Source organism: Manis javanica, chromosome X (genome assembly GCF_040802235.1).
Source record: "Manis javanica isolate MJ-LG chromosome X, MJ_LKY, whole genome shotgun sequence".
In the NCBI taxonomy this organism is placed as follows: Eukaryota; Metazoa; Chordata; class Mammalia; order Pholidota; family Manidae; genus Manis; species Manis javanica.
The window spans coordinates 13,370,830-13,387,307 of NC_133174.1; the positions used below are offsets into that span (position 1 = coordinate 13,370,830).

The 16,478-nt window shown below is 40.7% G+C and overlaps 1 protein-coding gene across 7 annotated transcripts in view; it reads right to left on the reverse strand.

Moving 5' to 3' along the window:
* Positions 1–12,299: 12,299 nt before the first annotated feature.
* SH3KBP1 (SH3 domain containing kinase binding protein 1) overlaps positions 12,300–16,478 on the reverse strand; it is a 309,921-nt gene continuing 305,742 nt past the window's right edge. For all 7 annotated transcript variants that reach the window (XM_073227329.1, XM_037020504.2, XM_037020499.2 and 4 more), the window contains 2 exons: positions 15,789–15,852; positions 12,300–14,783 (listed from right to left, as the gene is read on the reverse strand). In XM_073227329.1, coding sequence (XP_073083430.1) covers positions 14,742–14,783; positions 15,789–15,852 — 106 coding nt within the window. In that variant the 3' untranslated portion in view covers positions 12,300–14,741. The remainder of the gene's footprint in view (positions 14,784–15,788; positions 15,853–16,478) is intronic.

The window sequence follows — 16,478 nt, forward strand, 5'->3', positions numbered from 1 at the left end:
TAATACCTTGCTCTAAGCACAAACCCTGATGAGTGAATAACCCAGCATTTACCCAGCTAATGAGTACCTTCCCCACAGTTGGCCCACACAGCCCACCTTCTCATTTCTTCCACCATTTGCACACCTGAAAGACACCCCAGCCACTTCTCCCGATGTCCTTCCTGACTCCCTAGCCCAACTAAGGAGAAAATTGCCAAATGCTGGATTCATCTTTTCCATTGAAGTTCTTACCCCTGCCTTGTCCCTTACTAAGTGCACATCCTGGAAAACACTTTGCCCCAATGCAGAGATGTCATTTGAACTAGAACAGTGGACTGAAGAAGAGAGCGGAGGCATTGTAGCTCAAGTAAGATTAAACCTAGGCAGGTTTTTTTTCATTTCCTTTATTTTAGGCTTGTTATTCCTACCTATTGTGGTCAAACTAGTTAGTTCTTAGACTCATTCAACACTGTAAAAAATATTTTAGTTACATTCAAGTGGCAACTTCATTACTTTTTTCATTGTACCCAAGGGCCAAGAGCCAATAGTGACAAAAGAAAAGCAACCATGTTGCACAATAGTATACGTATTTGGTGAAAACCGTTATATATATAGTAATCCAACAAGGATTTATTAAGCACCTATTATGTGTTAGGCACTATCTTTGGTGCTGAGGATATCATAGTGAACACCACAGCCCAAGTCCCTGCCATCATGTTAGATACAGATACTGAGACAGATCGGTATGGATTTGGATATGGCTATAGACATATATGCCTCTGTATAGGAGTGGCTATAAATATTGTATGGACATAGATGATTGTAATCTGCCAAGAAAAATAAACAGGATGGATGAAACTCATAGGAAGTATTAAGCATAGATTATATATAAAATATTAGCTTATGAAACATAGGTGAAACTCAGGACGTTTTGAGGATGTTTTAAGTATACATAATGAGTAAGCAAGTAGCTTGTGAGAAACAAGTGAGCTTCAAAAGATGTATTTAAAATTGTAGGTTGCTTCCAAGACATGCTACAGATGGGATATATGATGTGTTACTTACAGATAGGGATCGAAAGACCATCAGGTACGAGCACGTGATCTCCGAACTGAGTATGTCACCCCTAAATTGACCATCCATTAGTGACACCCAGTGCAGTCCCATTCTCATCCCACGTGTTGTCCTATACCTTCTTGAACATATGGAATAGAGTTATAATAACCACTCAAATGTCCTTGTCTACTAACACCACCATCTATTTTGCTCCTGGATCTGTTTCTATTGATTTTTCTCCTCATTGTGGGTCATATTTTCCTGCTTCATTGCATGCCTGATAATTTATTAGATGCTGCACACTGTGAATTTTATCTTAATGGGTACTGCATATTTTTACATTCCCATAAATATTTTTTAGCTTTGTTCTGGGACATAGTTAAATTACTCAGAAACAGTTTGATCCTTTGCAGGATGGCTCTTAAGTTGTAAGTGGGATCAGGGCAGCCTAAAGGGCTAATTAATTCCCTCTACTGAGTCCTTCTGCAGACTCTACGCGATGTCCTGTGTACTATATTTCCATTCTGGCCAGCAACAGAACCCATTCAGGCCCTATGGGACTCCAGGGATTGTTCCCTCTAATCCATTCAGGGGCTTCTTTCCCTGGCCTCAGGGAGATTCTTCACACACAGGCACTGGTCAGCATCTTGCTGAAGATTTCAGATCTACACATCTCTAGGCAGTGCACATGCAGCTCTCTCCTCTCTAACTCCTTGGCCTTCCAGCTCCATCTACTCAACTCAGGACTATAACTGGCCTCCCCCTGGGTTCCCTTTCTCTGTTCTATGGCCTGGAAACTCTCTGAGACAGTAACCTAGGGAAATTGTAGAGCTCATGCTGTTTCCTTTTTCTCAGGGAACTCTGTCCTGTGTCACACTCCTTATGCAAGTTTTGCAACTTTTCTGTACATCTGAAAATCTTTTACAATGTAAAGATTTAAAAGTTTTAAAATTAAGAACACTTCTTTCTTCAGTCTAGGCCTGCTATAGGCTGACCATTTATGGTGGGAAAAGGAGAAGCCAGGTTGGCTTCTGCTCTTGTCTTCCGCCTTGCTAGCCACCTCTCTAAGGTGGGGTGTGCAGGGAGAGAGTCTAAGACACCTGCACTGATGGTTTTCTAGGGCTGGAACCACACCTGGGCCAGGGGAAACGTGTATCATTTGCCCCTCTCTCACTGCAACCATGTGAGCATCCAGCCATCCATCTCACCCTCTAGATTTCTGAGGTATGACTCAGAACTTATTCTCTATGTCCAGAAAACTTCTTGGGACACATGTAGCAAACTATGTTTGAGTCATTTCCCTAGGCTCATAGTAAGGGGTCAGCCACCCCCCAAAACCCCATTGACAGGGAGGAAACCACCAGCATACGCTGTCTCCAAAAATTCTCTTCTAATTTCCAATTCCCTTTTCTGGAAATGTCTTGCCCTTACTTTGAAACTGAGCATTTTGTTTCTGGCACAAAACTTTCTAAAGGTCTTTTCTCTCTGCTATCAATTTTCTGCTACCAGTAACATTCCAGATGGTACCTGCTTCATCAGCCAGGGTCTGAAGTGAGGATGATGGTCACATGAACCAGGGCCCCCACTTGACTTACAGAAGACACTGAACAAAAATTTGAAAGAGACGAAGTGTTAGCCATGCAGATATATTTGGAAAGAGTATTGCAGGCAGAGGGAAGAGCCAGTACAAAGGCCCTTAGGCACCGTGGTGTGCTCAAGGAACAGCAAGGCCAGTATCTCCAGATATTTACAATTCCATCAACTTATTTTTAAACAGCTCTAGTTTCTAGGAAGCTCTTCCATATATTTAAAAGGAAATATCTTGAAACTTCTACCCATAGATTCTAATCTAATTCTTCTTCCATATGGGAGCTTTCCAAGTACTGCTTAGGTCTTCTTTTGTTCCTGTGATACCCCACATCCCAGACCCTTCAATCATATCTTCATAACACCAATTCTAGGTTACTCACCACCTTGATTCTCTTCTAGAAGATTCCCTATTTGTCTCTATTGCTATTTTGTGTGTGGAAAAGGCTCTTTTAAATGAAACATTGTTACTTTGAGATAATTGTAGGTGCATATGCAGTTGTAAGAAATCATACAGAGAAATCTAGTGTGCCCTTTAACTGTTTTGCTGCAATGGTAACATCTCGCTATAGTACACCACCACAACAAGGATATTGATGTTAATACAGTCAAGATACAGAATAGTCCCATCACCACATGGATCCCTCATGCTGCCCTTTGCCACACCCATCTCTGTCCTTGTCCCTCATGCCTAACAGCCGGCAACTGCTAATCTGTTCTCCATTTCTATAATTCTGTCATTTCCACAATATTACATAAATGGACTCACACAGTATGTAATCTTTAAGGGTTTTCTTTTTTCACTCAGCTTAATTCCTCCTAGGATTCATCCAAGTTGTTGCATATATCAGTAGTCCATCCCACATACTGCCAAGCACTATTCCATGGCATGAATATATCACCATTTCTTTAACCATTCATCCTTTGAAGGACACCTAGGTTATTTACAGTTTGAGGCTATTATGAATAGAGCTGCTATCCATGAACATTCAAATACAGGTTTTTGTGTGAATATAAGTTTTCATTTCTCTGGGATAAATGCCAAGGAGTGCAAATTTTGGGTCATATGCTATTTGCATGTTTAATTTTTTAAGAAACTGCCAAGTTGTTTTCCAGAGGAGCTATACCATTTCACATTCCCACCAGCAATGTGTGAGTGATTCAGTTTCTCCACATCCTTACCAGTGTTTCATGTTGTCACTTTTTCATTCTAGGTATTCTGATAGGTGTGTACTAATATCTTACTGTGGTTTTAATTTGCATTTTCCCAATGGATAATGATGCTGAACACCTTTCAATGTGCTTCTTTGCCATCTGTATATTTTTTTGGTGATGTCTGTTCATATTTTATGCCCATTTTCTATTTGGAATGTTTGGTTTTTTTACTGTTGAGTTTTGAGTGTTCTCTATAGATTCTAGATACTAGTCCTTTGTCAGATCTGTGGTTTGTAAATATTTTCTCCCAGTCTGGAGCTTGTTTTTTCATCCTCTTAACAGGGTCTTTCACTGACAAAAGTTTTTAATCTTGATGGGGCCCAGTTTATCAATTTTTCCATTTATGGATTGTGCTTTTGATTCCACATTAAAAAACTCTTTGCTTAGACATAGGGCCCAAAGGTTTTTCTGTTTTTTTCTAAAAGTTTTACAGTTTTGCATTTTACATTTAAAATCCATTTTGAGTTAATTTTTGTAAAAGATGTGAGGCTTAGGTAGAGGTTCATTTTTTGCCTCTGGATATCCAATCAATTAAGTGCCATTTGATGAAAAGGCTCTCTTTCCTTCATTGAATTGCTTTTGCTCCTTTGTCAAAAATCAGTTGGGCACATTTGTATGGGTCTACTTATGGTTTGTCTATTCTTTTCCACTGACTTATGTATTTATACCTCCACCAATACCATGCTGTCTTGGTTGCTAAAGCTATATAGTAGCCCTTAATATCAGGTAGATATTTAATTTTCTTCTCCAAGATTGTTTTAGCTATATTAAGGCCTGTGTTTTTCCATACACATTTCAGAAGAAGCTTGTTTATGTCTACAAGAAACATTTTTATAGGAATTGCATAAACCTACAGATCAATTTAGAAAGAATTAATGTCTTTATTATGCTGAATCTTCCAATCTATAAACACAGCATTCGTCTTCATTTAGGCCTTCTTTGATATTTTTCATTAGAATCTAATTTTCAGCATCCAAATCTCTTACATGTTTATAAATTTATACCCAAGTATTTAATCTTTCTAAAGTGAGTGTAAATAGCATGGTGTTAATTTCAGGCTCCACATGTTCATTGTTAGTATGTAAAAATGCAATTGTTTTTGGTTTCTGCATTTATATTATTACTTGGCCTTGCTGAGCTCACTTCGGAGGTTTTTGGGGTCCATGTGAATAATCATGTAATCTGCAATTAGGGACAGTCTCAGTTCTCCTTTCCTATCTCTGTGCCTTTTATTTCTTTTTATTGTCTTATTGCTATGGCTAGAACTTGCAGTTCTATGTTAAATAAGAACAGTAAGAGTGGACATCCTTGCCTTGTTCCAAACTTAGAGGGAAAGATTTCATTCTTTCACCCTAAGTGTGATGTTCACTGTGGATTTTTTGTAGATTCTACTCAAGTTAAGGAAATTTCCTCTATTTCTAGTTCACTGAGAGTTTTTATTGTGCATGGGTATTGGATATTTTTTTCAAATGCCTTTTCTGCCATCAATTGATGTGATCACATGATTTTTCTTCTTCAGCCTATGGGTATGGTGGATTACACTGACTACTTTGGAATGTTGAACTTGCCTACTTGGAATAAATCCTACTTGGTTATACTGTATAATTCTTTTTATACATTGCTGGATTTTATTTGCTCACATTTTTATTGAGGATATTTGCATCCAGATTCATGAGATATGCTGACCTGTAGTTTTCTTTCTTTTCTTTTTGTTAGTAATGTCTTTGTCTTGTTTTGATATCATAGTAGTACTAGTCTCAAAATGATTTGAGAAATGTTCTGCCCTCTTCTATTTTCTGGAAGAGACTGTGAAACTGGTGTTACTTCTTTATGTTGTTGATATATTTCTCCAGTGAAACCATTTGGGCCTGAAGATTTCTTCTTTAGAGCCTTTTAATTACAAGTTCAGTTGTTTATAATGGTTATAGGACTGCTAAGATTGTCTATTTTATTTTGGTTGAGTTTTGATAGTTTGTGGGTTTTGAGAAATTGGCCCATTTCTTCTGAGATGTTGAATTTATGATAGTGAAGTTGTTCACAGTAGTCCCTTATCCTTTTAATGGCTGCAGAATCTGTATTGGTACCCCATTTCATTCTTGATTTGGTGATTTGCACCTTCTCTTTATCTTTTTCAGTCCTGCCACTTATTCAAGTAAATATAAATATTCAAGTCTGCTGGTGAGCCCATCAAAAACATCCTTCATTTCTGTTACTGTTTTTTATTTCCAGTCATTTGATTCTTATAGTTTCCATGTCTATTGAAATTACCTATCTGATCTTGTATATTGTCTACTTTTTCCATTAGAGCCTTTAACATAGTAATCATAATTATTTTAAATTCCCTCTCTTGTACTTCCAATAACTGTGCCATATCTAAATCTGGTCCTGCAGATTGCTTTGTCTCTTCAGACTATTTTTGTCTTTCCATGTTGCATGTGTTATAATTGTCTGTTGAAAGCTGCACATTTTGTATAAAGCAGTAGATACTGAGGTAAGTAAACTGTTAGCGTAGGAATTTATGTGAATCAAACTAAGAATTGGGCTGTGTTGATGTTCGTTGTTCCTCTGGACATTAGAAACTTTGACTTGCTCTAGTGATCATTTTTTTGTTCCTCCTCTTGGTTTTGGGGCTTCCCTTTGTGCTGTTCCCCAAAGTCTATCTCTTGCAGCTCCCCCTGCTGTAATCCACTGTTGTTATTCCTGGAGGTTTGTTCGTGTACTAGTGTGGCATGGAGGGGTGGTCTCTAATATTCTAAGCCTCAGTTTCTGGGGTGTAGGCTTCACAAATGCTTCTGCCCCCCTCCAGATACAGGGCTCCCCCCAATCTCTTCCCTCAGCTGCAGTGGGTATCCACAGTGTTCTCAGTCAACACCCTTGAGGGCCTTCTCCCTGAAGATTAAATATTTTTTGAGGTAAGGTGGGTGGAGCTGGGTGGAACTCCCTTTCCTCAGGTGCAATGGTGTTTTACCAGCACCCTCAAAACATGTCTTTCCCCATGCAAAATAAGCCTTTTGTTCCTGAAAGGAGAAGAGTCTGCAGTGGTTCCTCAGCCAGCACCCCCAACTTAAGAGTTTTCTCTGGATTTTCCCTGATCCTTCCTGTGAGAGCCAGTTGGGGTTCCTGAAGGGAAAGCTCACAAAAAGGTGGGAACCTCTCTGCCCGGGAGCTTCATACTCTCAAGTCAGTCCATACTCAGCCTCCAGAAATTTGTTAAATTTTCTAGCTTGGTCTTCTATCCACTTCTATGGCATCTGGTAGCTGCAGTTCTGGATAAACAAATGTTCAGGTCCTGAGTCTCATGAAAGTGTGTGTCTCTCTCTCCAGATTTTGAAGTAGCAGTTTGCTCTGCAAACTCAGTTCTTTTAGTTTCCCAACTGTCCAGATTTTTCTTGTAAGCAAGGGAAAGATATCTCATTGCTCTCTACATCCCTGAGCTGAAACTGGAAGCCCTCTATTCAACCATATTTAACCTGCAAAAATGTTAATTTTATATGGGTCATCCTAATAAACTACGGTATAATTTCTGGATAGGGCACCTTGTTTTGCTGCAGCCACAGTCTAACTAGAGACTTCTGGAAAAGATTGCTATGTGTTATTCTACACACAGCTCTTTGAGAGTAAGGTGATTTCCTCATGACACTGGTCCTCAAAAGAGCATGCTTCAGAATCCCCCAGATGACTTGTTAAAGCACAGACTGCCAGGTCCCTCTCCAAGATTTCTGATGCAGTAGGTCTGGGGCAGGGCCCAAGAATTTTCATTTCTACCAAGTTCCAGGTTGGTGATGCTACTATTATTCTTCTGCGGATCAACTCCAAGAACCCTATGGCACGTCTTGGAGGCCCAGAGCTTATCTACATGTCCTGCTTATTCATCACTTGGAGGGCAGATGGTCAGCCCTGAGAGGCAGCGATTCTCTTTTCAGCTGACCCCAGAGAAGTGTCAAGAGTAACGTGTCAGGAATATGCACACCCTTGAATTCATTCTTTCTCCGGAGTGAATCTAATTTAAAAATAATGCTTTCTGTCTTAAAACAGGTTTTCTGATAGTGGATGACAGTCTTAGAGATAATGGTGTACAGATCATGTGACCTTGTTTTAGGATCCACGTTGATACAAGCACTCTCCTCAAGGTTCAGGTGTTGGCTGAGATTCAGGTACAAGCAGAGTGCCTCTGAAGGCTTTCTTCATAACTGTTTCCTTATGTCATGAATCCTCCTTAATGCTACAGTTGTATGCACTGAGTTTTTGTAAAGGTAAAACTGGGCTGCTCAAATTTACAGACTAAATTCCATTTGGCATCAGTCGCAATTACCAATCCATCTATTCAGTCAACAAACATGTATCAAGTGCTTACTATGCAGCTGGCAATGTTTAGGTGCTGGGGATAAAGCAGTGAAGAAAATAAAGGTCACTATCTTCATGGTGATTTTGTTCTAGGGAAGGGAGACAGAAAACAGACCTGTGTGTGTGTGTGTGTGTGTGTGTGTATGAAGCAGGGTATTGATATGGGGACCTAGGGGAGGATCAACACTAAAGTCGCTCTTTTATTTAATAGGTTAGGGATGACCTCTCTGATGTGACATCTGAGCAGTGACTAGGCAGAAGGAAGAGATCCAGACCTGACACCCACGGAGGTTTAGGTGAATACAACATTAGGGAGAGATGGGTGGTTAGCCACTTTTGTATAATGATGTTAATTCAATTATGTTTATACAGGAAAAAGTTATTCTTTTTTTTCTAATTTTAAAATTATCTTAATTATTAAATAATGACAATATTAAGAGAAAACCATTTTTTAATTAGTTTCACCATATTAGCAGAACAAGTGTTTTCATTACACTGTATTCACTTCTAGGGATTTGTCCATATTGCTGAGTATTTTCTTTTCCAGTTTTATTGAGAAATAATTGGCACACATCACTGTATAAGTTTAAGGTGTACAGCATGATGGTTTGACTAATGTATACTGTGAAATGATTACCACAATAGGTACAGCTTACATGCTACCACATGCCTTCAAGGTCCTCCCAGGTTTTCACAAATGGTAGGACTTTTTATGGCTGAATAATATTCCATTTTGGTATACATACTACAGCTTCTCTATCCATTCATCCATCAATGGACACTTAGGTTGTTTCCATGTCTTGGCTATTATAAATAATGCTGCTATGAACATGGGGGTGCAGATATCTTTTCGAGTTAGTGCTTTCATTGCCTTTGGGTATATTCCCAGAATTAGAATTGCTGGATCATATGGTAGTTCCATTTTTAATTTTTTTAGTATCCTTCATAGTATTTTCCATAGTGGCTGCACCAATTTACAATCATACCAATAGTGCACAAAGGTTCCCTTTTCTCCACATCCTCACCAGCCATTGTTGTCTGTTTTTTTTTGTGATGGCCATTCTAACAGGCATTAGGTGGCATCTCATTATGGTTTTAATTTGCATTCCCCTAATGATTGGTGAAATTGAGCATTTTTTCATGTACGGGTTGGCCCTTTGCATATCTTCTTTGGAGAAACATTTATTCAGGTCCTTGAATGGTGGGGTTTTTTTTTTGCTATTGAGTTGTATGAGCTCTTTATATGCTTTAGATATTGCCTCCTTATCAGATATGTAGCTTGCAAATGTTTTTTTTTCATTCTGAAGGTTGTCTTTTTACTTTGCTGATGGTTTCATTTGCTGTGCAGAAGCTTTATCGTTTGATGTATAGTCCCACCTGTTTCTTATTTTGTAGCTTGTGCAAAACTTATTCTTGCTAAAAATCTCAGGTAATTCACTCTACTTCCAGGAATTATCTTAAGGACGAATCAGAAATGTGGACATAGGTTTATGCCCAGGATGTTCACCACAGCTTTATAACATAAAAAAAAAAAACTGGAATTGACCAAAATGCCCATTCCCTGACCTCCTTACCCTCAAGGCACTACTGGGCACCTCTCTCTGCAGTTCCAAAGCCCTTGGATTTCTTTCTGTGATCATGTTCTCATTCCATGGGAGACTTGCCTGCTTACCTGTCTACTTCTCCTCATTTGACCTCCTTGACGGCAGAGGCCCTGCTGCATTCAGCACCTCTCATGGCATCCAGCACATCATAAGCACTCAATACCTGTTCAAAGTTTGGTTACATGCTCTCTGGCACATCCATATGCAGCTGTTAAAAATCATGATTTTTGAAAAAAATGAATGATAGAGAAATGATACTAAGTATTAAAAGCAGACTATAAAGCTATATATATACAGAATGACTTCTGTTATGAGGCACCAAAATAATTAAAGGCTGTGTCTGAATGAGCTCAGGATAATTTCTACCTGTCTCTTTATATTTATTTTCTACTTTGGACATAATATAATATTAGCTTCATAATCAGAAAAAAAGTCAGTTGAAAATACTCAAGGCAGTTGGGTTCTACGTTTGAGCCTGACATCACTCTGGTCCTCTGAACCCTGAATAATTCATTGATAGACTTCTCGTCAACAGGCTATCCTTAGCATGCGGTGTCCTGTTACCTGCGGGTTCTCACCCTCAGCTCTGCCACCCCATTTCATCTCCCTCCTCACCCCCTCCCAGATTCTCAGCATTAGCTGCCTCCCTATAAAGTAGGTCAGGTCTACCTACAGGCCTGGCATTCCCTCTGAGACCTCTCCCTCTCTCAGTCCAGGTCCTTCTCCTTATTTCAGATTCACCTCCTCCAAGACTGCCCTGATTGAGAACAACAAGACCGTTGCTGGAGCACCTCCTGGGCCCATGCAGTTGACGGGAGGGTGTCTCATACAAGTGTCCAGTCCCTACTCATGCACCTCCCATCTGCAACAGCAAAGCTTCAGCCCCAACTCCCAGGTTCTCCCAGACTGAGGTTCAGACTAAGAAGCAATCATGAAGCTTGAGGAGACTCTACTCCATTTCTCCTGAGACATTTCTCTCTTCTTTTGGGGAATAACTGTGGAACATAATGAAGTTTTGCATTGCCAGGGCATTTTCCACCAGACCTCAAAGTTTCCAACAAATCTTAGTTTCCTGGAAAACTAGTAACATTCTATAGGGGTGAGAGGGAAAGGCAGAATTTGAGACATAAGTGGCATCGCTGTATCTACAGAATTAAACATGTTGTCATTTAAAGACAACTGCCCCATGAAGCTGGTTTTCCAGGAATTCAACTCTGGTATTCAGTATTTTTTCTCTATTTTTTACCTCGGAAAATTCTAGTTACAACCTACTAGGTTACCTGTTCTATTGTTTGGTTGAAATGTTGTATCATCTGTTTTCCAACAGGAAAGAAGGAATAGCCCATTTTACTGGGGCTCTGAATTCACAAACATGATGGGCACACACTGTCATTTACAGCAAGGGGGACTGCCCCCACAGCCACTGCTATTTGCAATCAGTTAAAGAGCCATGAAATAGAACCACCTGTCAGGGACCTCCAGGTACTTCACAGATTCTTCTTGGCTTCAGGGGCTGCCTTCTGCCTCATGTGCTGGGAACCAAGCCTCAGTCCACCCTAGGGACAGGACTAGAAATGACAGCAATGGTTCATCATCTCAAGAGACATGACCCCCCTCCCTCTCTGTCCTCACATCACTGCCAAACATTTATTTCTGGCCAGGAGAGAGTTTTCTTTGCCTTGGCCATTGTGTTCCCTCATTAGAGCTAATTTGGGAATGGCATCTTCTTCCCCAGGCCCAGGTCGGAAGTGCCAAACGTTCCCTCTGTTGCACAGTGCTGTCAGCCATGCTGAACACCTATCACCCAAGCAAGCACTGCTTTGTTAGGGTTCTCAGCTGCACAAAAGCAAACAGAAAAGCTTTTCACCAAGCCCTCATGGTGCTGAAACATCTTGACATTAATTTGTGCAAAAATAACCAGAGGACTAAAATCTAATCTGATACAAAAAAGGGACCACAGTGACCTTCGGTTACTATACAAAGGCCTTTGTGGGACCTGGGGATTATTTTCATACAGATTGTTGCAACCGTGAGCAATAAATTATGCACCCTGCAGTTTCTCCATCAAGGAGCTGGTTATGAAAGGAAATAAAACCCTGCTATTAGTAACCAAAGACATGTATGTGATGATAGAAACAGGCTGTCTTTATGGGAGAAAACAAATCGTGGACTTCAATCTGCTACCCAGAGAGCTGTGTACGAGTATAAATGGCTTAACACAATTATTCGAATAATGATCATTTAGTGACTTTTACACTAAAAAATAATTTAGACTAACTAGAATTTTCTGCTTCAGTATGAATATAAAATTGAACAATTTGAAAACAGAATTCACAAGCACAGATTTTAATGGATTATTTATGTTCACGTGGGAAAGACAGGTGTAGGGAGGCACCATATTCCATGTCTTCTGAAGACATTTCTGTAAGAGTAATCACATTGTGTAAAATGGAGAGCAATGGTTTGAATTCCCAGAAATGATTCCTCTTGGACCATGACAACTTTGAACAAAAATATTTTCACAAAATTTAACTTTAATCATCTTCTTTACAAAGCACAATACTCAAGACTTTTCTAAATACAACTGTAGAAAATGAAGCAAAAAAAATAATCTCCATAGATGCTGGTCGAGTCCATGCTGAACACAAAAGAATTTTTTCAGAAATGATACCTCCAAGCTTTTCAATATTCTGGATGGTTCCATTTTGTAAAGAGTAAAGATGTTGGCTCTTCGGGCAGTGAGTGGCTCATCCAGTTCCATGACGTAGAATCCTCTTGCTGGTTAGCCCAAGGGACAGTAGTGAAGCTGTATATGCCAATTTCTCCTTCTAGAATCACCTCTTCCTCTCTTTATACAAAGGAAGCCAGTAGCCTCTACCAGGGGAAGGTGACAGCCCTCTCTACATTCCAGGTCACCAGTGCCCCACAAGGGCACTCCAGTCTCTCAATTTAATTATTAACAATCCTACTCTGTATACACATTATATAAAATTATATATCATTAGGGATTTTCATTATGCATAAATGAGAAATCCAAACATCAAAGAATCCAACCCTCATTCTTACATTAGGTGGCGAGAAGTCTCTAAAGGCTTCAGGTTTAACGTCAAAATGCTTATAACAGTCAAGGGTACGGGAACGTTTTATGCTGCTCTTGGAAACTCGGCACAACCAGCCCCAAACACATTGACAGCAAGGCTGCTGGGAAGGCAGTATGTCCAGACACAGGAATGAGGGACGGGAAGTTTCTTTCTTTACGCACTTCCGTCCTCTAACCGTGTCCCTGCCCGGAAGGCCAGGGTGCCTGGGCTCTGTGAATCCTCTGGAGGAAGCAGCAGCCTCAAGCAGCACCACGGATGAGTCTGGTAGGTGAAGACAGGGAGGGGGGAGGGAGACAGGAAGAGGAGTTGTTTGTTTGTAATACTTTGGATGATCAATAACATGATTTTTTTGCATTGCTCCTTCAGTGTCACCAATCCTCATTCTCTGTGGTTGTGCAAATCTGTTGATGTTTCATAGTTGTACTCTAAAACTCGGGAAATAGATAACCGCAGCTCTTTAGAAATACATAAAACATCTTCAGGGGCCATTAAGGGGCCACCCCTCCCACCCTCCACCTCCTAATTCCCAAACAATCTTGTAATACAGTATGCCCCTTTATTTTCAGCTAAGGATGAGAAAACAGTTACATAGTCTAAGGCTCAACTGTTCACTTGCTACAGAGATAAAGCACACAAGCAAACACCAGTTTCCTTGGGGCAGAAAAAGCAATTCCATAAATGCAAGAAAGATCCAATGGCTACACTTCAACAAGAGCATCCCCCCATTCTCTTGGACCTGAGGAAGGGGTTACAAGAGAACAAGGCAAATGGCATGAAGGAGTACAGCTTCAATAACAGCACACACGGATAACCCAGTGCAGGAAATAACACAACTTTCCCCCCCTTGTTTTCATTTGCATTTACTTTTATTTATTTATTTTTTGCTTTAATAATGCATATTCTGTTCACGCAAAAGGTGCAAAGGACAGGAAGCAGGGATTTAACTTGGCTGATGAAAAATCAAGCAGGGGTGACATTTCTCGTTCCACGAACAACCTAAAACTAGGAGAACTGAAAAGTCACAGCTGGTGCCACAGAGCGCGCCCAACTTCACAGCTGTCTCCTCGTAGGACCTTTGGCTAGGCAAGAGAAGCTTTGAAGACACTGACCTCTAGTGGACTTTGATAAGTGGCTTCAAAAAAAAGTTTTTTTTTTTTGAATCGTGGTAGCTGCATCACAAAAGTTCCAATCAAGAGGGTGGTAAAAAGAAGGCACAGATCATTGTAAATACCAGATTTTCTCTTTCTCTTTTTGTAAATATACCATCATATATAAGCTAACATTTATCTTAGGGTGGTAGGGTCTGCTGGCAGGGCAAGGGACAGGTTGGACCTAAAATTGCATATGTAATAGAATCCTAGAGGGGACACAAAGCGAGGCAGCTTTCTGCCTGAAGCAAAAGAATGGGACGCTCGCCCTGGACTGTGTAATACAAACACTGGGGGCAGGGGGAGTAATCTGTGACAAAACACGGTTTAAAAAAATCATAAAATTATAAAGCTTGTAAACGAATAATCTGAAATTACATTTTATTAATGGAAAATATCATCAAAATAGTACCACTATGGACTAAACTGCCTGAGTTTTCGTTTCGTGTGAGATCTCAGAGTAAAAAAGCCTTTAGCACAATTTGCTCTAAGTCACAACCAGTGCCAGACCCAGGATCATACCATGGGGAAGAGTCTCCTCTTGGATGGAATTTGTGTTGTGCTATCAAGACTTTTGTGCTAATCTTTCAAACAGGGACATGTCGAGGCAAACCTTTAATCTTTTGGCACAAGGTTATTTTGGCTGGGGCGGAAAATTTGAGTCTTGGACTCAGGGTGAATAATGAGACATTTCATTTATCAAGTATTCATTTTGATTGAAGAGCTTTCTTTATGTCATTAACTTCCATCTATAAAGGAAAAACAAGAGCCAGACAAAATCGTAAGGAATTGGCTGGTTTGACAGAAGGTGAAAGATAATCAACTTGCTTGATTGAAAGAAAATAATCAGTCTGACAATTTGAAAGGTGAAATGGGTAAAACGACAGCTGAATGAAGAGTTGGTAACCATGCCAGAAATGACAGAAACCTGAAGAACAGGCACACAGATGTGATGCACTAGGGAGTGGTGGATGTGTTCAATCTCAGGCTAGGAGTAACTAAAATTTGTCAAAAGCAGCAACGCTTCCCGTTTCCTGGTCAGAGGGCCCAGCAGGCCGTCCTGACACATCAGATCAGCTGGTGGTGTTGGGAGGCAGCTGTGCTGGGCCCAACGGGGTGTCTGTCAGCACCCCCAAAGTTTTAACAAATAGTTACCTATCCTTTCTTTAGGCAGCATGGGTCTCAGTCACCACCAAGGACACCAGGTGGTTGAAAGCTGAAAGTCCACCTCTGGCCATGTGCAATTCCTGCACGCTCTGTGCCATTGCTAACGGCCGAGCTGGATCAGAGGAGAGAGGGCAACAGGGCTCTGATGCCCTGGCAGGACTGAGATGACCATCAGGGAGAAGTGAAGAGATGAGCTGCAAGTGCTGAGTGTGGACAGCTGTGGTCCTTGGCCCCTGGTTCCAACAACAAAGCCAGCTGGCAATGGGGGCCCTCCAGCACCATGCTCTCTGGCGGTTACTATAATGAGGCCTCTGGAAACTCGGGGGAACTTTTCACAGAGGAGATGTTTCAGGTACATTCCAAATGAGAAACCCAACTGGGGGCACATTTGCTGGTGCCTCCCTTCCCCAAGACTTCCCGGAGCCCAGGAGAGGATGTGAAGGGAGCCTCTATACTCCTAAGAAAGTTGCCACAGGAAGCACATTGAAATCTGCAAAGAAGTAATAATCATCCCTTTTCAGAATAAAGCCCTGATGCCCTCCCCCAGCTGAGCCTGTCACGAGGTAGCAGGACCCCGTGGAACCCACCTGCAACCGAAGCCGGATTTTCTTCTCTTCATCCAATTCCGACAGTAACTGCTTAATCTCCCGTCTGAAAAGCAAAGAGCAATGAAATTAAATAAAAGCTGAGAGTTCCCCAGTAAGAGATAAGAAGCCTGTCATCACTGCAAAATCCATCTGACCCTTTTATAAAGAAAATGTGGACAGAACATTTTATTTTCTTTGCAAGGTTACTGCTTAAAATTTGTTGCAGAGAGAAGAGCTTGCCGTTATTTCTGGGCTCCCAAAATAAGTAGCCATTCCAATAGTAGGTGCAAAATTATCTCTGTGATCCCTTAGTCCAAGTATCTCCTAAAAGGAGACCATGGGGAAACTGAGGCCCAGAGAGGTGGCCTGACGTGCCCAGTGACTGACTCCAGGTATACAGGCTCACCTTCTGCTGTCTTCCCTGTAACTACCACTTATTATTATATGTTTCTTACATAACCTTACATAATCATTTTCACTGCAGACATTTTTACTACTCCATATATACTTCCTTTATTTTCAGTTTTAATTTAATACAGGGTTACTAGGATATTTTCACTGCTTCTAAGAAATCCTACAAGTAGTAATACCTAGAAACTTGGCAGTCAAACAACTGAACTAACAAGAGGTCATCATGTACTGGAGGAAGTAGCCCCGAGTCAGCACACACAGCCAAGGCCCTTTCCAACA